Source organism: Myodes glareolus, chromosome 22 (assembly GCF_982192425.1).
Source record: "Myodes glareolus chromosome 22, mMyoGla1.1, whole genome shotgun sequence".
Classification (NCBI taxonomy): Eukaryota; Metazoa; Chordata; class Mammalia; order Rodentia; family Cricetidae; genus Myodes; species Myodes glareolus.
The window spans coordinates 35598513-35622140 of NC_142047.1; the positions used below are offsets into that span (position 1 = coordinate 35598513).

Here is a 23628-nt window from a genome sequence, read left to right on the forward strand (position 1 = left end):
TGGGAGTCCAGGACTCCTGATAGCCCTGGGAAACTTCACAGTTCCCAGCCACCAGTTTGGTATTTTACATCTAGTTCAGCCATATGTCCTTAGTATCCAGTGACCAACACTTGGGGTAGGAGGTGGCTCAGAAAGCCAATAGGAAGGCAAGGCTTGGGGAGCCACCTCCCCAAGGTGGGAGCCTCACACCTGGATACTTGATAATTCCAAGGACTTCGGCCTAAGAAGACCTCTCCTAGGCAGGTGTGGGAGTGTGCTAAGACCACACAGCTGGCCTAGTCTCAAGCCCAAGGCTTCTGCCCAAGGACAAGGATACCCATAAATAAAGCCAGGCCATTCTCAACTTCATTATCTTCCACAATGTTACTGCTCAGCCTAACCCTTAGCCTGGTCCTCCTTGGCTCCTCCTGGGGTAAGTGGGCTGGGGACCGATCCTGACTGATCAGCTTAAGGCAACTTAGCTTCCAGCTCCTGTTTAGGGGACCAGAGAAGGAGTCAGCCCGGCTAGAAGGAAAGTGGACAGTACAAGCAAAGGAAAACTAATGTACTTAGGGAAAAAAATACAAAAACAAAACAACTTTCAGGGCTGGGAGTGAGGGACCAGTCTCACAAATAAGTCAGACCTGAGAAAACATGAAAGATATGTATAGTCTATGCAAAGCAGACTTTAACTGCTCGGGTCTGGACTAACAGAAGGCCAAGGAGATGACCCCAGGAATCAGGGAGAAAGGTGGCCTGGAGAATATCAGGACTAGGTTGGTAGATGTGATGTGCACAGGATTTGAAGGCTGGTAAGATCGGGTAACCGAGATAGCTGTGTATGCCTAAAAGGCACTCAGGAGAAGGGCTAGTGAGAAATCCTCATGATCGGATCCCTCTGGAATACACAGCTTGGGGGTCTTGAGCGAGAAGGGAGGGCGAGGTAGGCTGGGATGTGGATACTCACCGCCCTATGTTCAGGCTGTGGTGTTCCTGCCATCACACCTGCATTGAGCTACAGCCAGAGGATTGTCAATGGACAGAATGCAGTGCCAGGCTCCTGGCCCTGGCAGGTGTCTCTACAGGTACACACGCTAGGGGTGGGTCAGGGTCCTGTATGCTTTATGCCTATGGGTAACTGAAACCCATAGTTTCACATATCTGACTTTTGACCCTAGGAAACCAACGGCTTCCACTTCTGTGGTGGTTCTCTCATCAGCCAGAACTGGGTAGTCACTGCTGCCCACTGCGAAGTTGTGTGAGTGTAATCTATCTGCCCTGCCAGTCCATCTCTTTCTTCTTCCTTGTAGCGTCCGTACTACTCACATACTACAGTCCTGTAGCACCTGTACTATGCCTGAGGCATACTGCGGGACAGTCCGCGAGCCAGGCAAGGGGCTGGAGATTGAAACACACAAATACACAGAGACAGAGGTCATCCTTGGATTCTCCAAAAATGCCCCCTTATTGTGTTCAGGGGCAGCTTATATAGTGCTCTGATCACACCCCAGCTCTCAAGATCTTTCAGCTGCAGACCAATCAGAAACCACTCCCCTGCCATCAGGCTGCTCAGAGCAGAGGACAACAAATTGTTTACAGGAAATTCAGGGTCTGGTGGCCTGCGGTCCCCAACACTTCCTTCCCTTGGATGCCCCCTCTGAAACCCCCTAGCAGCTACCCACTCCCATTATCCTTGCAGTGCTGGACGACACTTAGTTGTTTTGGGAGAATATGACCGATCTTCCAATGCCGAGCCTGTGCAAGTGCTCTCCATCTCGAAGGTAAGTCCCTGGCTGCACATGTACAAAGGACAATGGGCTTCAGGCGGTTTGCTTTGGACACAGAAACTCCAGCATGCCCCGACCTACCCCTCGGCGCCAACCTTGGGTACTTGCACATGCTCCAGCTTCCCATGGCTCTCTCCTGGCTCCATAGGCCATCACCCACCCTAACTGGGACCCCAACACTCTGAACAATGATGTGACCCCTCCTGAAGCTCGCCTCACCAGCCCAGTACACAGCACGAATCTCACCGGTCTGCCTGCCTTCCTCCAATGAGGGACTGCCCGAAGGCCTCAAGTGTGTCACCACTGGCTGGGGCCGCACCAGTGGTGTGGGTAAGAACCTGGGTAAGAGCGAGGGGAGCCTGGAAGAAGCATGCTGGGCCAGCCTGACCACCTTTCCTGGCCCACAGGCAACGTGACACCAGCACGTCTGCAGCAAGCAGTTCTACCCCTGGTCACTGTGAACCAGTGCCGGCAGTACTGGGGTTCGGGTGTTACTGACTCCATGATCTGTGCGGGTGCCTCGGGTGTCTCTTCGTGTCAGGTAAGCACGGGCACCCTGCCCTCTGTTCTGTCCCATGGGAGACTTCCTCAACTGCCGTCCCAACTTTCCCCCTTTCCTTCCCTTTCAGGGTGACTCAGGAGGCCCCCTTGTCTGCCATAAAGAAAATGTCTGGAAGCTAATTGGCATTGTCTCCTGGGGCACTGAGAACTGCAATGTGCAAGCCCCAGCCGTATACGCCCGGGTGAGCAAGTTCAGTACCTGGATCAACCAGGTCATGGCCTACAACTAAACTGTCTGCAGATCCTTTCCCCATCCCAATTCAATAAAGACACCAGGCTCGGTTCTCTTGTGTAGCCTTGTCCTCCATCCTGGTTTAGTGGAAAGGAGAGGCTCTCGGGGGCTCTACCCCTGACCTGGACTTTGTCATCCCAGGCTGTGGCCCCTACTCCTCTTTTTTGAACAATTCACTAGTCACATGGCACAGTCATGGTAATCAGAAGAAAATGGCAGCCTTCCCTGGGGATGGCAGCCTGTTTATTGGATACAGAAGATACACTTACAGGGTACACAAAATAAATAACTGCACATTCTCCATCCACGGTCCATGGCATGAACGCCTGGTGGACCTATCAAAGGCCCAAGACACAAACTCCCTCTGCCCTCTCCTCACAACCAGGCCTATTTTGGGCAAGAAGGACAATTAAATCCCCAGTGGTTCACACCCCCAGAAATTTCTGGGGCAACTGGTAGGTGGAGGGTTCTGAGGCTGTGAGGCTCAGTCCTCCAGGGCCTCCTATCCAGAGGATATAAGGAGAGAGAACATAAGGCACAGTTGACTTGGCACACAGTGGTCTCTTTGGTTTGGTGTCCCAATGGAGGTGGCATACTTAGAAAGAGGGCCTAGCCCAAGACTGCCTACTGAGAGGAGTTGTGTGGGAGTCAGACCCTTCTGCCGACAGAGGCTCTTAGTCTAGCTAAGGCTCAAGCTAGGCTCTGTCTGGCCCCTTCCTACCCACTGAAAGCAGCTACAGAGGGAGGGAGCTTGGATTCCAGCCTAGTGTGGTGGTGGTAGGGAGACCATGCCAGCTATAGGAGCTGCTGCGGCTCAGTTCTCTGGGAAAGCAGCCCCTGCAACCCTACCCTACCTCCCAGAGGAGCTCCCTCCAGCTTGACTCAGTGGGGACAGCCTCGAAAGTTAATGCTATGAAAAGAGGTGGGCACAGGGCAGACAGGGCAAGGCCAGCTCTTACAGCACGGTCAGCACCCAAGGCACCCGGGGTTCAGAGGCAGGTAACACAGTATGGCTAAGTTCCAGGGTGAGGTTTGGAGAAGCTGAGCAGAAGGGGAGTTGAGCAGCCCAGGACTCTCCCCCAATTCAGCAACTCCTTTCTTTCCTCTTCCTTTAGGAGGGCTGTGGCAAGGGTGTGCACCAGTCACCACCCCTCCCCCGGCCACCTATACCTAGACCAGACACTAGATGGCGCCATCATGAAGCTATAAAGAGGGCATGGCAGCTTTAGAAAGGAACCAGCAAAGGACAATACCAAAGGGTGGAACAAGGGTTGACAATGGAATTCTGAGGAGAACTCTTCATGCACATCCATCCCCCAGGTAGCAGCAGTGGATCTCCATTTAACCCCTCCAGGTGGGGAAGGAGGCAGCTGGGGAATGACATGGGCATCTAAGCAGGAGAGGGAGACAATGATGGGCTCTGCAGAGGCAGGAGCCTGAGACACGAGGCAAGTCTGGGGGCCAGAAGGGGTCCTGGTGGCACCATGAAGAAATATTGCTCTTGGCTGGGGAAAATGGTGGGGTTGCTTGGATCTGACTGGGCTAAGGCACCCATGAGGCACCCGGGACTTGCAGTCTAGCTATGGCAAAAGCTAGACCTCCCACTGGAGCATACTCTTAAGGATTAGTATGACATAGGATATGGGAACTAGACCAATGCTTTGTGGAAGAAAGGGGGGTTATAAAAGTAATGGATTCAAAGAGTCCTGAGCCATAGGACCCTTTCTACCCAACACTATAGACCCCTTTGGTCTAAGAAAAAGGCAAACATTAAGGAGATCTGTGAGGACTGGGTCCTGTCCTTTCTTCCAGCTCAGCAGCTGCCTACCAGGTTCTCAGGTTAGATGGTCCTGGGCCACCATCCCATTATAACAGGCCCAGGCCCATAAGGAGGTAGGGGCTACTAAAGGCACAGAGAAGAGCTAGGCCCAGACGTGCCCAGCTATATACTGCTGGTCATGATGCCTGGGTACAGAGAAGACATTGGGCCCAGGTGACAAAGCAGAGAGTGTTCAGGAGGAGACAACAGTGTGTCCATGTCACAGCTGGTGGCTCAGCCATTATACTGCTGCTGATAGCGCAGGTTGAGCTCCCGCAGTTCACGCTCCCGAACACGGCGGGACTTGTTGGAGCGCGTGGAGCGGCTGGAACGTGTGGACTGGGAAGATTTGGTGCTCTGGCAACGAGAAGAAGCACGCTTGAGGAGATTCTGGGAGATGGATCGATGCAGATTCTTCATGGACGAAGAGGCTGCCATGCTTACTACCCATGGGTGTCTCAGGGCCTGCAGTGCAGTCATCCGTGCTCCAGGGTCCACTGTCAGCAGGCGGTCAATGAAGTCCTTGGCCAGGTTAGATACACTAGGCCAGGGCTAGAAGCCAAGGACAAGCATTAGTGTGAGAGGACTCGATGCTGCCCTCCCATCTGAATGATACCTCCACAGCACTAGGATCCACCCAGCATCTGTGCAGTCTAGAGACGCAGCACCTCTCCTCTGGCCTTCCCCTCAAGTAACCTGACATAGGTTACTGAGCAGGCGCTGTTTGCTCATGAGTCTGACAAGGAGGAAAAGGATCCATCATCTATCCTGGGAAACAATTTAAGTGCTCTGCACCCAAAGCCTAACTAAAGGGGGTGGACCATGCCAAGACCCCTAACCCACCCAAGGGACTTTTTTTTTTTATTTTTTATTTTTTAAACAGTGTCTCTCTGTATAGCTCTGGCTGTCCTGGAACTAAAAATGTAGACCAGGCTTGTCTGTAAGTCTGTAAGTCACAGGGATCCACCTGTCTCTTCTTCCTGAGTTGTGATAGTAAAGGCATGTACCACCACATCTGGCTGCAAGATTTTTGTTTGTTTGTTTTGTTTTTTGTTTCTCTGTGTAGCTCTGGCTGTCCTAAAACTTACTCTGTAGATCAGGCTGGCTTCGAACTCACAGAAATCTGCTTGCCTCTGCCTCCCTGAGTGCTGGAATTAAAGACTTTTTTCTTTAATTTAATTTTTATACCTGTGTACCTGAGTGTATATATACCCACTACACACATGCAAGTACCCACGGAAGACAGACGGACTGGAGTTTCAGACAGCTGTGAGCCCTCTGCGGGTCCTTTGCAAGGACAACTCTTAACTGCTGGGCCATCTCTCCAACTCTAGATTTTTGTAGAAACTGATCCACATTTTCTCACCATGGCTAAACCCCACCAACCATCTGTCTGGACCATATTGAGTAGAGGGAAATTTTACAGTCCTTACTGAGAGGGTCTCACCTTCTAACTTCCGAGGAGCTCCCCATCAGCATTCAGGCTCCAGGAGGAAAAAACTATTTAGTGCATTTATATTTCTGTTTGGTGACAGGGTAGGGACTTCTGGAGCCAGATAAAAATGATTACCCTTCTCAGAGACTCTGTCGAGTTTGTGTAGTGATATTTCATTTGTTATCTTAATAAATACTGCTTCCCTGAAGTTCAGAGAGTAAAACAACTGCACTGGTCAGCCTGACAGACCAGGCAGTGGGGACACACACCTTTTTTCCCTCTGCTTCCCAAGTGCTGGGATTAAAGATGTGCCCACCACCACCCAGTGTAACACACACCTTTAATCCCAGTAGCCACATTAGTTTGTCACAGAAACCAGGAGGTTGTGGTGCATGCCTTTAATCCCAGCACTAGAGAGGAACATAAGACAGGAGGAAACAGCTCTCACATACAGTCTCATCCTGAGATTCCTGGAGGCAGGATCACCATTACGAACTGAGGTAGAGGGTAAGAGTCGGCGGCTGGCTGTTCTGCTTTCCTGACCTTCAGGCCGAGCCCCAATTCCTGTCTTTGGGTTTTTATTAATTGTGCGACAAGTTTTGTATAACTTCTTTGAGCCACAAAAGCCCCTGACATTAACCAGGTGTAATGGTACCTGCCTTTAATCTCAGCATTTGGGAGACAGAGGATGGCAGACACCTGTGAGCTCTAGGCCAATATAGCCTACATAGTGAAAGCCTCTCTCAAACAAAGAAACAAACAAGTCCTTAAGTATTATGTGCCAGCCTCCTTCTAGTCCATTTCTGTCCTTACGGAGCTCTCCTAAAAGCCTGGTCTGCTACAGGTAACCAGAGTTGCCTTGTCTTAGCCATTCGCAAAGCAGCTGTCAATGCTGGCTCTCAGCCTCCCTAACTTGTCTTTACCTGGATGAAGTTAAATTCTTAGGGGAAAGGACATTTCCTTCAGTGCTCTCCTAGCCTCCAGTGCTTACAATTATTCCAGTCTCTGAGTTCCAAGTTGATTATTACCGTTCGATGTACTGAGCCTTAGTGCTCGGTGCAGCTCACACAGGAGGCACTGAGTAGGTTCAGGTGGTTGAGTCATCACATGCTGTCTAATGGGTACCCTCTGGGAAAGCTGCTTCAGGCCATGGAACCCAGCCTCTGGGCCCCTGAACTTCCCAAGAGAGCTTCTAGAAAGTGTTCTGATGCTCCTTCAAGGGTAGGCCGCCAGGTAATTCCCTGTTCTGCTATATGGGCTCTACTATGATGCCAGGACACCACTGCTCTCTTCACTGCTATGTGAAGGCTGTCTGTCCTACTCCATGGCACCTTTACCTTGGGGAACCTCTGAACATGCTCTCCATGGTACTCGGCACACCTTACAACAGTCCACATTCCAGGTAGGAACATGGCCACTTAACAAAGACACACACCTGCTGATTCACATTGCCTAGCAGGGCTCCCTTCCCAACTGACAGATAGAAGTGATGCAGAGAGAAGACTCATCTGGACTCCTAAGAAGAGGTAAGTAGTTTCCTTGTAGTCACTGTCCTCACCTCTCTGTTAGAAAGCCAAGTTTTCTGGGCAGTGGTGGCGCATGCCTTTAATCTCAGCACTCAGGAAACAGAAATAGGTGGATCTCTGTGAGTTCGAGGCTAGCCTGGTCTACGGAGCAAGTTCCAGGACAAACAGAGACACAGAGAAACCAAACCCTGCCTCCCTCAAAGAAAGAAAGAGAGAGAAAAACGCTAAGAGAGAAAGACACCCATTCACATAGTTTTTTTTTTTCCTTTAAAGAAAGTTCCATGAATTGCTGTTGCCACCTGAGTACAAGCCTCTGCCTATCACGAGATGGATGCAGCAGGTCTATTAGAACACGTGATGAATATGGAAAGCCCAGAGCTGAACAGATCAGATCAGAGTACCTGCATGTGCTGCCCTGCTGGGCTTCTCTGGGAACTGGGAAAGCTACTGCAGCCCAGCCTGGCTTGCTGGAAGAACAACTCCAAGGTGGCCCAGGGTACTCTGAACAGAGCTGAATGATTCTGAGTCTGTCCCTTACTCAATTCTGAACAGGAGAAACTCCTAAGCCAGGGATTTTGGTACACACATTAGATCCCAGCACTTAGCCAGGCAGTGGTGGTACACACCTTTAATCCTGGCACTCAGGAAGCAGAAGCAGATGGATCTGAGTTTGAGGGCAGCCTGGTCTACAGAGTGAGTTCCAGGAGAGGCAGAGCGACACAGAGAAACCCTGCCTTGAGAAAAAATAGTAGTAGTAATAGTAATAATAATAATAAAAAGATCCTAGTACTTAGCGGGTGGAGGCAGGAGGATAAGGAGTTCAAAGCCACCCTATACTTTATAGACAATTTGAAGCCAACTGAGGCCTCCCGAGACCTCACAAACACACTCCTCCAAATAAGAGTAGCCGCTCTGTGCAGAAGGTGGAACAGTGGTACAGCTGGATTCACAAGCTAGAAGCCTAAACAAGGATGAACTGGAGGCTTTCTCCCTTCAGATCCTCACACAGTTAAAGCATGGACGCCTGCGGCTTGCAACCAGTCTGCTACTGTCTTAGGAGGGCCTCTCAGCAGACCTGCACAGTGAGCTTAAACAGCTCTATCTCCAGAGTAGCACACGCACACACCAGGCATTAACCCCTGCTGCCTGCCAAGCGCTCAGCCTGTTAGTGACAAAGCGAGCCAGATTGATCCACGCTTCCTACTCCCCAGACTCTCGCCTCATCAATCATTGTGTTCGTGCCACTGGGTACAGAATGCCAATGGACTCATTTGTCTGCGGCCAGCCCAGCTCTCTGGAAGGCCCCCAACACTCCCCATCTATGAGGAGCTGGGAGCAGCTATGCTGGTCTCCAAGCCAATGTGACTCAGGTCACACTAACCAACGTTTCTCCGTCTAATCTTTGTGTGTTGGAAGAAACTACAGTAGGAAGTCAAACAGGCTGAACACAGGGAAGTGGCCCTCATCCAGCTTGCAGACAGTGAGGCAGGGGCTTGGAGTGACCTCCAGTTGAGTGACCTCTTACCTCGACCTCCCACATTACTCAGAAACGCAAGGCCTCCTGTGTCCTCCACAGTCCCACTTCTGGACTTAAGCTCATTCCAGCACCTCCCAAGAAAGCGGCCATTGCCTAAAGCCCATCCCACCTGCTTCTCTGAACCCTAAGTATGTCTGTCAGGCTATGACTGACTGGTCAGGAGGCATTCTGGACATGAGAAAAAGAAAACGATTAAACAACCACGCCCTTCAGTTTCCAAAGTTCCAACTGCTTTTTCTGGCTAAAGGACACAACTCTGACCTCAGTATATATATCCTTGTGGTCAGATAGGGACATTCATGGGCCTCAGGTGACTGACAGATGGGACAGGTCCCAATAGCAGCTGGTTAGTCTCCCATTGGTCTCTACCTGCATCTGGACCATATGAAACCCAGGAGGGGTGAGGACTAGAAGGAAGAGGTCAGTTAGTTCTGCCTGCAGACAATGAGGAGATCAGAAGACAGCTTCAGTATATGCTTCTAGCCCATACTCTCCATAAGTCTCTGGACCCTGCATGTGTGGGCTGGGCCTTGGGCTGAGGCTGTGGGAGGAGGGTAATCACTGGCACTCCAAGTCTGACCATCAAGCTGGCTGCCTTTTTCCCAGTACACAAACTCCGAAAGACCTGTTCCCTTGCAGTTAAAGTACCTACTCTTGAGGTTCTAACAGCAGAGGAGACATCTACAGTGAGTGGGAGGGACCGCTCCCTCAGCACCCCCTCACCAATTTCCCGTCGTTATCCCCTACTTTTCTCCTGGGCAAAGCCATTCCTCTGTGGACTCCAACTCTCTCCTAGAGGGAGAGGCACCAATACACAAAGGCATTGTGTTCCAGCTCAGAGCGTGTCTCCCTTTTCTCTCTGCCCCTTCTACTTGAGTGGGAAGGTATGGCGAGAACATTTCCCAAGGCTACGACATAGTCTCACTTTGAGCCTGAAAGCTAAGAAAAGGAGGTTGGAGGCAGCTGTCCAACCGAGGCTGCATAGGGATGAGAAAGCTGCTTCCTCCTAGCAGCAAACCCTGCTCACCTGCTGCCCCAGACTTCCCCTGGTAGAAGGCTGACTACTTTTGTTTTTGTTTTTGGAGACAGGGTTTCCCTGTGTAACAGTCCTAGCTGTCCTGGAACTAGCTCTTGTAGACCAGGCTGGCCTCGAACTCACCGATCTGCCTGCCTCTGCCTTCCGCGTGCTGGGGTTAAAGGCATGCGCCACCACTGCCCAGCTAAGGCTGACCACTTTCAAGTGAGATTACAAAAGGACAAATGGCCCAGGTCTTTTCTGGATGGCATCAGGGTGATAGGTTAAAGTGTCAGGCTACAAGCCCAGTGGCCAATTCCATTTCTTTGTATGACCTAAGAGAACTCACAGCCTAACTATTTTCAACACAGAAAGACTGAACACAACATAATTCTAACTCTCTTCTAGATTTTAAGAAATGGCTTCCCATCTCTCACTCCTTGGCTGCATGCGAGGTCACAGGATGTGCTATTCCAGCCAACCTCCTGACCCCTGGGGCTCATCATACAGCCCATGAGTTTGGGATGAGAAGGTAGTCCTACTGCACAGCAGTCGGGGGAGGAAGGAACAAAGTTGGGCTTGCTACCATGACTCAGTTCTTCCTTCAGCTTTATCTCAAGATGTATTTTTATATTTTCAGACCCAGTATTCCCACCCTCAAAGGCCTCCTTTCTGTACTTACGTGGGCCTGAATCAAAGCCAAGAAAAGGGCACAGAAGAAATTCTTGGAAATAGAGCTTTGGGTTTACTTAGGAGAGCAGAACTCTCATTATAACAATAAGGACAACACACTCAGAATCGGCCTCCAAGGTTATGTTTTTTGAAAAATGTAGCAAGTTTGGACACTGGTAGAGCCAGCAAACCCTCTGATGAAGATGGCAACATCGGCTCCCTCCCACTGAGGTCCATGGTGGCTAGGGAAGGAGAAGAGGATGTAGAAGGACAGTTTAAAGAAAGAAATAACAGAAATTTTAAGGAATTTGTAGAGACAAGGTCTCAGGTCAGCCTCAGCCTTCTGGGTGTTGGGATTCTAAGGGTATACCATCATGCCTTGCTGGGCTTTGCTTTTGTTTTTGTTTTGATACATAGCTCCACTCCCCACCCCCCAGGCAGGGTCTCTGTAGCTTTGGAGCCTGTCCTGGAACTAACTCTTGTAAATCAGAAGGGCCTTGAACTCAGAGTTCTGCCTCTACCTCCTGAGTGCTGGGATTAAGACCCCTGCCACCACCACCTGGTGTTTGTTTAGTTTTTGTGGTGCTTCAAGCATACTAGACAAGGAGATCATATCTAACCCTGAAATTTGCATTTGATCTTAGCCCAGCAATTCTCAACCTGTGGGTTTCAATCCCTCTGGGGTTGCACATCAGATTCATAACAGCAGCAAAATTAGAATTATGAAGTAGCAATGAAATTTTATGGTTGGGGGGTCACCACATGAGGAACTGTATTAAAGGCTCACAACATTAGGAGGGTTAAGAACCACTGTCTTAGTCAAAAGGCCAAGAAACAAAAAAAGGAAACAACAAAAAATAACAACAACAAAAACAAACAAAAAAGATGAGAACAAGGGTATTTTGGGTTTTTGTTGTTGTTTTTCAAGACAGTGTTTCTCTGCATAGCCCTGGCTGTCCCGGAGCTCACTCTGTAGACTAGGCTGGCCTTGAATTCACAGAGATCCACCTGGGCTTTTTTTTTTTCAAAAAAAAAAATTATTTCTAAAAATTAAATTTAATTAGCTAGGTGGTGGTGCACACCTTTAATCCCAGCTCTTGGGAGGCTAGGGAAAAGGATCTCTAAGTTTGAGGCCAGCCTGGTCTACAGAGTGAGTTCTAGGACAGCCAAGGTTATTCAGAGAAACCCTATCTTGAAAAAACAAAACAAATCAAAACAAAATTTTAATTTAATTAAATAGACAGAGAAGGTAAGCGCGTTGCTCAGTAAGAGTGCTTGCTTATCGCTGTACAAGGCTCAGATCAACTCTGAGCACCAAAACAGAGAGGAAGAGAAAGAGAAGGAAAAAGGAGAGTGAGGGAGAAAGGAGAGAGAACGAGAACAGAATGCAATCTTGTCCCTTCTAAAAGCTTATGAAGCGAAAGCGGACAGGAAAGGGGATGGAGACAGAACAGGGTATAACTAAGTGCCTAGAAGAACGACAACCTGTGCCAGCCTATCTAGCAATGTCTATTTTAACAATGTCCGGGAGCAACCCTGGAGGGTTCTCCATCTAGATGAGTGCTAAAAATGATCTCTTTTGTTTCCATTCAAGGATTCTGCCGAAGCCAAGTAGTGTCCAGAGCCTGAGCTAGCTTTTTTCCCCTTGTTTCTTAAACAAACGACTTCTTTTCATATAAAACAAAATTTTAGATGTATTCCAAGCTGGGACAAACTCATTGTGTAGCTAAGGATGACCTTGAACTTCTGATCCTCCTGCTTCCACCTCCCGAGGTGTACACCACCAATTCTGAGAACATGTAATGCTCAGGATCAAACCTGAGCTGGGGAAGCACTCTACCAACTGAGATACATACCCACTTTAACTCTGAGGTGGTATTGAGCCTCAGTGGCTGTTAGAATCTCTCTCACAGATGTTGTGGTCTCTGTCTTCGGAGGTCTGTGTCCCTAGAACCCTAGGCACAGCAGGATTTAGTTCAGGACAAGTACTCGGGCAAGACTGAATGGCAGGATGAGCGAAGAGATGAAGGTAACTCAGCTTTCTGCAAGTGAGTCAGACAGCATTGGCCCGGAGCCCAATATGGGGTAGCACACATTTACTAGGAAAGAGAAAACAAGGCACTCTAGGCAGAAAGAGTGGCTCTGTGAGATGAGAGACTAAGTGGGGAAGGAGGGTGTGCAGAGGTATGGCCAGTAGGGGACAGGTGGACCAGATCACCATAACCACCCACCCAATAGAGAGTTAGCACCTATCTTAGCTGAGGCAGAGGGAGTGACTCTGAAGTCAGAATGTGGGGGAGGTGACAGCCAGGCAGCTAGCCCCCAGAACTAGAGAGCCCATGACAAAGAGGTGCTATCCAGGTGAAGTCAGGCGGTGAAAAGGAGAGGGAGGGGACCACAGGGAATGACTTTGAGCACAGCCATGTTGTTTCCTTTTGCTGGAGGGCCTCTGAGGGCTGCAAGTGGAAAGGGCAGAGATGAAAGGCAGCTCTAGCTAAGGCTGACAAGTTGCTGAAGTGTCTGAAGCAAGGCCTTTCTGTAGGAAGGGCTAAACGCAGCAGTGTAAGGAATGGCAGCTGCTTCCATCACTACAGGCAAGGTACTGCTCTCTGGGGAGTGTGTAACCAGGGCAGCAGCAACGGAAAAATGCCTAAAGGATTAGACTCTGGAGCCTGCAGCCCAAGAGGTAGCACATGATGGGGCTCTGCCTTCTTCCCTCAGAGCCTGTCTTCTGCCCCATCACATAATAGCCCTTATCTTTCTAAAAAGGGATTCCAAACGAGGATAGGTCTCCCTCCAGTGTGAGAATCCACTACCCACACCCAGTGGCCCAAACGACGCCACCTTTCAGAGGCACATGTTGCTAGGTATTAGGGAAAGCCTGTCTGAGGGTATCAGCAATCTAGTTTGTCTGTCTAGGGCATACAAATGGTGAAAACTGAAGTCCTGCCCAATGTGGTCCAGTTCAACTTGGAATAGAAAACTGCATCATGCTGAGTGGTGGTGGCGCACACTTATAATCCCAGCTCTTGGGAGGCAGAGACAAGTGTATCTCTGTGAGTTTGAGGCCAGCCTAGTCTACAAAGCAAGTTCCAGGACAGTCAGGGCTGTTACACAGAGAGAAAAAGATTCATGTCTTCATTCATCCTGCCATGCCATGTTGTCCAAGTGCTGGACCTGAGGCAAGTCCCAGTGTCCCTTATTTGTATCTTCTTGAAATGGCAGTTATAGATTTTGGAACATCATATAACCCTGAGTGCAAGCGCTATGAGAAAAAGAAGTGAGGAAGAATGAGGTGAGGAGCAGGTCAGGGAAGAGTTGACTCTGGGAACCCATCTTATTACAGGTGATCAGAACTAAATGGTGTTAGTCCAGCTCACTGCCCTCAAGAACCCTTGGCTCCAAGAAGAAGGATGGCTAGCCCAGGGTCCACCTCCCACTACCCCATATTTCCCAGGCAGAAGCAGGGTGGGTTTCTTCTCCCACCAACTCTGTCACCTGCTCAGAGGCACTTATGCTCCTGGTGTAGTCACCCGGGCTCACCCACGGCTCAGAATGCCCAAGTGGAGGAGGATGAAAATTCAGGCTTCTAAATTCGAAAGCCAGCAGAACTGCTGATGGCACCATCACTCTGCCGTCAGCCTCCAAGAGCCTCTTCATACATCCTGCCTCTAGGAATAGAACCCTTGACAAAAGCAATGACATCAGGCCAAGGAGTGTCACACTTGTCAAGTGAAACACGGCAGCTGAGTGAGAGACCCCCACTATACTTCAGTGTGAATCTAGATGACTCACATCCTGTGCTCTCTCCTTTAAGACAGTTCCTCCAGCCTCCTGAGGCCTCCTGTTAGAGGCAGTTCACCTTTGGGTGGCTTTGTGTCTTCAGTCTTCTCTCACCCTTATACAGGTCTTCTTTGCCCCTTAACAGAATGTTCCCTCACTTTCAAACTTCTTGACTCCAGCACCTCCAAATAGGTAAACTTAAGACTTCTTTTTGCAATATTAACTATCTGCATGCATTTCCTCTTCTTACAATGCCCTGTGTTTGCCCTAAGTAAAGAGCACATTCACTCCTGGTGTTCTGTGAACCCTTCTGTCTGTGCCTACAGGCAGCCCTGGCCAGGAGTCTCTAGCACACCACTAGCAAGGTCTCTGCTTCAACTTGCCTACCAGCAGCTGCATTTGGACCTTTCCCAGCGCAGAGCACAGAATCTCTGGTTCTATCTAGTCTTTGAATTTCAGTAGAAGCAAGTACATCCCCTACTCCACTCTTTTGTTATTCCCTCATGCTCAGATAGATAATCAATAACTAGTTAGTGACACTGTGCACATGCCAATTAAATAAACTGCTTGATCAACAATTGCCAGAATCAGAAATTCTTAGGAGTCCCTACAGATTTTTTAAGTCTTTCCACTTGAGAAACAGATAATCTCTCTCTCTCTCTCTCTCTCTCTCTCTCTCTCTCTCTCTCTCTCTCTCTCTCTCTCTCTCCCTCCCTCCCTCCCTCCCTCCTTTAGTTAAGATCCATGCTGCCCTGTCATCTGGAGGGACCCTCAACAGCTTGGCACCATACAAAGCTCAGAATAGAAGCAGCCTTTCAACTTTCAAACATTCATATTCTTTTTTTTGTTTTTGTTTTTTGAGATAGGGTTTCTCTGTAGCTTTTGGAGCCTGTCCTGGAACTAGCCCTTGTAGACCAGGCTGGCCTCAAACTCAGAGATCCACCTGCCTCTGCCTCCCGAGTGCTGGGATTAAAGGCATGCACCACCTCCTCACGACTCAAACATTTATATCCTATTTAAAGCATCAGTTTCGGTTATAAACTAAAGTAGTCCCTGAGCCTCCTACCAAAACTACAGAACGTTCTGAGTGCCTCTACGGGATGTGCTGGCTGACCTGTGACATCTTATGCTGTTTAGTACTAGCCCAGCACAAATACGTGAGAATCAAGTTTTCAATCACATACCCCATTCACTTAAAATCCACAAAGGACAGGAGACCAGGCATGTGCCTTCCATGGTGCTGCTCACTCTGTGGAAACTATCAGGTGTTCTCTAGCAACCCCTGTACTCCAGAGACCAAACACAGGTGTCAGTGTAACAGTTATCATCTCTCTCATAAATGGTGCAAACGGAAACCCTCCTCAGTGCCTGTCACAGAGTTGCACTGAAGAGGAAGGCTTTTATCCTTAAATCATTGCCATCTTTGAAACGTATGACCTGGGAACCCTCCTAGAGAAGAGCAGTTCCATCCCTGAAAAAGGGACATCCTTAACTAACCCCACAACCTCATCTGCAAACTAACAGGGAGGCTGACAGAGCATGGAATCTCAAGCCCTGAAACAAAGTGATCTAGGCCCTTGGGTGACTCTTACAAGGAACACTGTTCTGAGCCAGGTGATAGGGATGAGAGGGCTGGAACCAAAGCCCTGGGAGGAACTAAGTCACAGAAAACAGTTGCTCCCAGAGCTCCTTCCCTTCTCTGCAGGTGACAAAAAAGGCAGAAATGGCATCTGACAGTGGTGAGGCACACCTGTAATCCGAGAGTTTGGGAGGTAGAGGCAGGAGAATAGCAGTTCAAGGCCATCCTTGGCTACACAGAACTTCAGGTCAGTCTAGGCTACCTGACACTCCCCCTCAAAAACAAACAAAGCAAAGGGGCACTGAAATGTGCTTGGTAGGTAAAGTATAGTCTGAGTTTGATTCCTAGAATCTACATGAAAGTGTAAAGACACAACCTACTCACAAAGTTGTTCTCTGACCTCTACATACATGCTATGGCATGCACATGTCCACACACCCACATTATGCACACACATACAATAATAAGTAAAGCAATAAAAAGTAAAACACAAATCAAAATAAAATAACAACAAAAAGAGGCACAGACAATTAGTACCCTGGTAGCCCCAGCCCTGAGGGGAGCACTCTGTACTTTGTGGGAGGGGCCCTCACTATCTTGGCAGAGTCCTATAGTCCTGCATAACTCAGCTCATGTTTCTCACAAGCATGGACACTCTTCCACAAGCACACAGGTATTCTCCAGCTCGCAGTTTACGGCAGTCAGCCTCATCTCCTACCCCGTCAGAATCCTTCTGAAGGACAACCAGCAATGACTCTCTTTGCACCTTCCTTTAGCAGTCAGCAATACTAAAAACTGACATTTTTTTTTTGCAAGTATCAGAAGTATCCATGGACCTGGATACACAAACTGGATGGGTTGCTATTTGAATTTGGAACACAGGCTTGCATTTGTTGACATACAACTTACTATTTAAATATGTGAGCTAAAGCTAGGTATGGTGGTGCAAGCTTGTAATCCTAGCATTTAAGAAATAGAGGCAGGAGGATTAAATGTTTAAGGCCAGCCTTGGTTATATATTGAGTGTGACGTTATATGACACTCTGTCTCAAAACAAAAGTAAACTAACTTCTAACATCCTAATTCAAAAGATGAGCATACACAGGGTCCTCGTTGTCTGGCAAAACTGAACAGAGATAAGAAATTGAATGCAGATAAGAAATAGAGATGAAACATGACGTTCCTGAGAAAGGGGCATATTCATTCTAGCTTATGTGGTACCCAGTGGAACAGACACTGGAGAGACCCTACCTACATTCACCTCTGAGCTCACCTGTAGCTACTACGGCCAGTCATAGCTTCCCACTGCCAGGGCCTGCATCTTTTTGCCTCTCTACTTTTCTTTTCTTTTCTTTTTTTCCTAGACAGGGTTTCTCCATAGCTTTTGGTTCCTGTCTTGGAACTAGCTCTTGTAGACCAGGCTGGCCTCAAACTCACAGAGATTTGCCTGTGTCTGCCTCCCGAGTGCTGGGATTAAAGGCGTGCGCCACCACCGCCCAGCTACATTTACTTCTTCTTTTTTTTTTTTTTAAAGATTTATTTATTTATTATGGATACAACATTCTGCCTCCACATATTCCCGCACGACAGAGGAGGGCGCCAGATCTCATTACAGATGGTTGTGAGCCACCATGTGGTTGCTGGGAATTGAACTCAGGACCTCTGGAAGAGCAGCCAGGGCTCTTAACTGCTGAGCCATCTCTCCAGCCCCTACATTTACTTCTTTCCTGCATCACTTTCTCCTGTCTTTACTGAACCACCTCCCACATAAGCTTTCTGCTCCCAGGTCCTCATCTCAAGACTTACATTTAGGAGAAACCAAACGAAGGCACTTTGCTAGTCTTCGTCGTTTCTACACTGTCTGCCTGGTCCCCATGATCTACCCTCAAAGCAGATCCCTCTGACCAGGAGTTAATACCGTCCCAGGGGGGCCTCTCTAACACTCCTGGAACAGAAGCAAGACAAACTCACCTCCCCCAAATAACTGTATTTGCCCCTGAGGATCTGCCGGTAAAGCCGGGTGCGGTTGTCATCCTCAAAGGGCATGGTACCACTGAGCAGGATGTAGGCAATGACACCCAGTGCCCACATATCCACAGAATTGGTGTAGGGTTTTCGAACCAGGACCTCAGGAGCAATGTATTCAGGTGTGCCACAGGTGGTCTTCATCAGGCAATCATCACCTTTCTTTCGGGCACTGGCCAAACCAAAGTCAGTGATAATGATTTTGGAGTCAGTGCCTGGGTGGTAGTAGAGGAGATTCTCAGGCTTGAGGTCTCGGTGTGTGATGCCCAGGGCATGCAGATATCGGACACCATCCAGTACCATTTGCAGCACTCTTGTGGCATCCCGCTCAGTGAAAGAACCTTTGGCAATAATCCGGTCAAAGAGTTCACCACCAGTGGCCAGTTCCATCACCATGTATACACGCTCCTGTGTCTCAAACACTTCCACCAGCTGAATGATGTTGGCATGGCGCACCCGGCGCAGCACTCGCAGCTCGGACTCACACACCTCCCGTCCTTCTCGGTACTTGGTCTCGATCATCTTGATAGCATATGGCTGTCGGGTTGCCCGGTGCTCCACTCGTACCACTCGGCTAAAGCTGCCTCGGCCAATCAGGGCCTTGATGTCATACTTAGCTGTCACACGTGGGTCAAACTTGGCCCTGTACTTCGCCACCTTGACCCTGCGTGGTGGTTCTGAAGGAGGTTCTGTGTGGCCAGTAGTGGGAACACCAGGGCATGGAGGTGCATACTGACTGGCAGCTTTCAGTGGGCCAACACTGTCTACCTCTGTGATGAAGTGCTTGTACACATCAGTCTTAGTGCCACTAAAGGGCTCCACTTTCTTGACCAGATCCAGCTGGACATCCTTGGGTGGCTCAGGAAGGACCTTGCTTGTCCCACAGCCCATCACGGACACGGGGGCATCCTCCCCAGCGAGGCTGGCAGGACCTGCTCTGTAGGCAGTGCCCCGTCTACACCTATGCAAACAGAAGAGAGGGTTAGTCAGTATAGTCAGGGATACCCCTGAAGGACAACAGTCATTCTCCCTCTTCCTGTCGCCTTGATAAATGTAGTCTAGTTAAGAATGAAGTCAGATATGGTGGTGCATATCTGTAATTCTAGATTCTGGAGGCAGAAGTAGGAATACAATGCAAGTTTAAGGCCAGTCTGGTCTACAAAGCAATTTTTCTGGGCCATCCAACTTTACAGAACGAGACTCTGTCTCTAAACAAACTGATACAATTGACTGACACAACACCCTGCAAAGGGTGTGGTTGACATCTGAAGAAGTTAAGAATAGGGAATGGAAAGATGGCTCAGCAGTTTAAGAACACTGGTTGTGGTGGTAGCACACACCTTTAATCCCAGCACTTGGGAGGCAGAGACAGACAGATCTCTGTGAGTACGAAGCCAGCCTGGTCTACCAAGTGAGTTCCAGGACAGCTCCAAAGTTATAAAGAAACCCTGTCACAAAAAAAACAAAAAACAAAAAAACAAAAAAGAACACTGGTTGCTTTTCCAGAGGATCCAAGTTCAATTCTCAGCACTCATACTGAGAACATACTCACAATTGTTTGTAACCCCAGTTCCAGGAGATCTGATGTCTTCTTCTAGCCTCTAGTGGCACCAGGCACACACATGGTACATAGACATACATATAGACAAAACACCCACACACATAAAAATTTTAAATAAAATGAAAATAAAGAGACATCAGACAGAGTACAGAAGCCAGGCATAGTAGCAACTCACACTTGTGATTTCAAATTTTAGGAGGTTGAGGCATACCAGGCTGTTACACAGTGACTTCTGAGACAGAGTAGGGTTACAGAGACCCTGTCTCAAAACAAAACAAAGACAACTCAGACCGCAATCTCAGGGGAGGGTCTAGGAAAAAGACCAGGGCTGATCTCTATGGCCTTGGCTTACATTTCTCTGGATCGCAGTCTCATGCTGTTCTTCAAGCCTAACAGAGGGCAAGACAGTTCACCAGGCACAGCTGCCGGGTCCTTTATTTCCTCTTTAGTCTTCCTGACCCTCCTCATCTTTCTGACTCATCTCTTCTGAAACAGGGATGTAGAGTGTTGGAGACCTCCTCCAGCAGCAGCATCCATAAAAACTCAGAAAGTTGTATCTCCAGGTCTCCATGGAGAGCTTCCTAACCGTTCTCTTCTTACAGAGGTGGACCCCTACAACAGCAAAACTACCTTGAGTCTGTCCTTACTTCACCTTCCTGCATGGTTTCTACAGCCTTCCTTGTGTACAGTCTTCTCTTTGGCAGCTATCCTGCTCCACAGTCTCATATTTGCCCAGTTTCCACAGGGCTAAAATCTAACCCAGTGAACTGGAGACCAGAAATCTTGGCACAGTGTCACTAGGTAAGCTCCAACAAATCTGTGCTCCAAGAGACTGAGGGGACTTGAGCTCAGACAGAACAGGTCTGATGGTGACTGGACATCAGAGTACCTGCTCACCCCCACACCACCTTTTTGAGTCAGGGCTAACCTGGAACTCACTATGTAGACCTGACTAGTTCAAACGCACAGCGATCCTCCTCCCTCTGCCTTTTGAGTGGCCCTACACATGTAGAAGTGCTAATGCTTTGCAGAGGGCATCAACTTTTTCTCTACACTGACCCTCTAAGGGCCCATGGATTGGAGCCAGCTGGGAACTGTCTATTAATTATGATATACAGAAGAGCTGGTAGTAAAATGACCAAGGGAAACATTTATCAAACACCTATAGGATACAGGCAGGAATAAAGGATAAAGGCATGTTCCAATATATGTCTTTTTAGATTTTTGTTTTTAATTATGGGAGAGGGATTTGCACATAAGTGCAGATGCCAGAAAGGGTTGTTAGATGCCCTGGAGCTGGAGTTACAGGTGATTGTGAACCATCTGATGTGAGTGCTGGGAACTCAACTCAGGTCCTTTGCAAATGTAATATGTGCTCTTAGCAGAGCCATCTCTTGAGTCCCTATTGTTTCCTTTTAAAACACAAAAATACAAGACATGATCAATAAATATTAAATTTAAGTGAAAGAGAAAAAGCATTAGAATATATTTTTTATAGAAATTGGTTAAGATTAGGTTGAGAAAGGGTCTTTCTATGTGGCCCTGGCTAACCTGGAGCTCTTTTCCCCTTTTTTGAGATAAAGGATCTTATGTGACACAGGCTGGCCTTGAGCTCAATATATAGACCAATGCTGGAAGTACAAGCATGTTCCACCATGCCCAGCAAAGCGGTGGATTTCAATAGAGCATAGTGTTTAGCTTGAGAAATAATAGTGGCATATATAGAGTGACATGGTGTTAGGAAAGCAAGAATTAATCAAGTAACGGCGTATGTTGTCTCAAACCAGTAATCTTAACCTTCAGCGAACTGGGAAGAGGACTGCTAAAAGTTCAAAGCCAACCTGGGCTACAGTGTGAGCCCTCACTTCATGGAGAGCAGAGAGGGGTTGAGGTATAACTCAATGGCACAGTATTTTTCTAGCATGCACAAAGCCCTGGGTTTGATTCTCAAAATTGTCCCCAAGAAAGAGTTAAGTCAGCAAAGGAAGAAGATTCAAATAGAAAGAGTAACATACTTCAAGGCCCAGAAGCCCAGAGTATGCCTGGGAATGGGCACTAGAGTGACAGAAAGCTGAGCATGATGTTGTGGAAGATTAGCAGAAACCAGGTTATAGTGAGGACCAGGCCTTCTTGAGAAGTGATGGAGAATTACCAGATAGTTTATAAAGAAAAAGTTAATCTCATCTTTGCTTAGAAAGAAGTGTAAGGTTAGTCTAAACAATGGTCTAAGTGGTCTAAATGGGCCAGTCACAGTGTGGTGTCCCCATATGGTGAGATGGAATTAAAGAAATGAATGAGCAGTACAATAGCCAGGAACTAGAGTAGTGACTCTCAATTTGGGGATCATGACCCCTTGGGGTCGAACAACCACTTTGCATGGGTTGCATAATAGATATCCTGCATATAAGATACTTACATTACCATTCATAACAGTAGCAAAATTACAGGTATGAAATAGCAATGAAAATAATTTTATAGCTGGGCGATGATAGTGAACACCTTTAATCTCAACATTTGGGAGACAGAGGCAAGTGGATCTCTGTGAGTTTGAGGCCAACCTGGTCTACACAGCAAGTTCCAGGACAGCCAGGGATACACAGAAAAACCCTGTCTCAAAAAACAAACAAACAAACATAATTTTATGGTTGGGGTCACAACATGGTTTGTTTGTTTGTTTTGGGTTTTTTGTCTGCTTGTTTTTCAAGACAGGGTTTCTCTTTGTATCTCTGGCAGTCCTGGAACTCTCTTTGTAGACACTGAACTCACAGAACTTCGCCTGCCTCTGTCTTTCCAGTGCTGGAATTAAAGGTGTGCGCCACCACCACACAGCTGACAGCTCAGTTTTGGAACTGCCTGTGTGACATTTACTGTGATCACTGGATACAGAATTTGATCTCAAAAGAGCTGGCTGGGGTGTCCAAGAGTCGTGCAATATGTATAGTAAGGCACATATAAGGTCAGGACCAAGACGTACATGTCCTCACCAGCTAGTGAAATTAGAAACTAATCCAATCAAAGGCAGTGGGAAACCCAGGCATCTTTCACTGTGGCAATCTGAGGGTCACAGAAAACTCACAGAGGCCCTCAAATTATAATGAGTTGGGGCTTGAACTCAAGATGGGGAAGCTAGGCCTAACACCCCACTGAATAAGGGGTTGAGGGTATAGTTCTGAAGCAGAACACTTACTTGCCTAGCAGGCATGAGGCTCTGAGCTGATCCCCAACATGGTAAAAAACAAAAACGCTGGTGAAATGACTCAGTTGGCAAACTGTTTACCATGTAAGCAAGAGGACCTGAACCGGGCAGTGGTGGCGCACGCCTTTAATCCCAGCACTTAGGAGGTAGAGGCAGGCGGATCTCTGTGAGTTCGAGGCCAGTCAGCCTGGTCTACAGAGTGAGTTCCAGGACAGGCTCCAAAGCTAAAAGCTACAGAGAAACCCTGTCTCAAAAAACAAAAAAAACAAAAAAAGAGGACCTGAGTTGGAGCTCCAGACACCTATCCTTGAACAAATGAACAAACAAAAGAGTCAGGCATGCTATTCTGGACCTAGAATCCCAGTGCTGGGGAGGTGGTGACAGGAAGATTCCTGAGGCTTGCTCACTAACTAGCTGAAATGTTGAACTTCAGATTTACAGAGGAGGCTCAGTAGCTAAGGGAGCTTGCCACCAAACCTGAGAACCTGAGTTTGATTCCTGAAACCAACAGGGTAGAAGAAGAAAACTGACTCTCAAATTGTCTGCTGCCGGGCACAGTGGTGCATGCTTTTAATCCTAGCACGGCAGAGGCAGAGGCAGAGGCAGAGGCAGAGGCAGAGGCAGAGGCAGAGGCAGAGGCAGAGGCAGAGGCAGAGGCAGAGGCAGAGGCAGAGGCAGAGGCAGAGGCAGAGGCAGAGGCAGAGGCAGAGGCAGAGGCAGAGGCAGAGGCAGAGGCAGAGGCAGAGGCAGAGGCAGAGGCAGAGGCAGAGGCAGAGGCAGAGGCAGAGGCAGAGGCAGAGGCAGAGGCAGAGGCAGAGGCAGAGGCAGAGGCAGAGGCAGAGGCAGAGGCAGAGGCAGAGGCAGAGGCAGAGGCAGAGGCAGAGGCAGAGGCAGAGGCAGAGGCAGAGGCAGAGGCAGAGG

General features: G+C 48.4%; 2 protein-coding genes across 2 annotated transcripts in view; one reads left to right on the top strand and one right to left on the bottom strand.

The window, feature by feature from the left end:
- Positions 1 to 254: 254 nt before the first annotated feature.
- Positions 255 to 2611, top strand: Ctrl (chymotrypsin like). The gene is given in 8 exon segments (XM_048437061.3): positions 255 to 412; positions 961 to 1064; positions 1158 to 1237; positions 1679 to 1760; positions 1915 to 1965; positions 1967 to 2096; positions 2174 to 2307; positions 2396 to 2611. Coding segments are annotated over 8 exon segments (795 nt in total). The 5' UTR covers positions 255 to 360; the 3' UTR covers positions 2558 to 2611.
- A 147-nt stretch (positions 2612 to 2758) lies between these two features.
- The window catches only part of Pskh1 (protein serine kinase H1), a 31934-nt gene continuing 11064 nt past the window's right edge, over positions 2759 to 23628 (bottom strand). The window contains exons 2-3 of the mRNA XM_048437059.3: positions 17897 to 18911; positions 2759 to 4930 (exon numbers count right to left, since the gene is read on the bottom strand). Of these exons, the coding sequence (XP_048293016.1) occupies positions 4613 to 4930; positions 17897 to 18841 (1263 nt within the window). The 5' untranslated portion in view covers positions 18842 to 18911 and the 3' untranslated portion in view covers positions 2759 to 4612. The remainder of the gene's footprint in view (positions 4931 to 17896; positions 18912 to 23628) is intronic.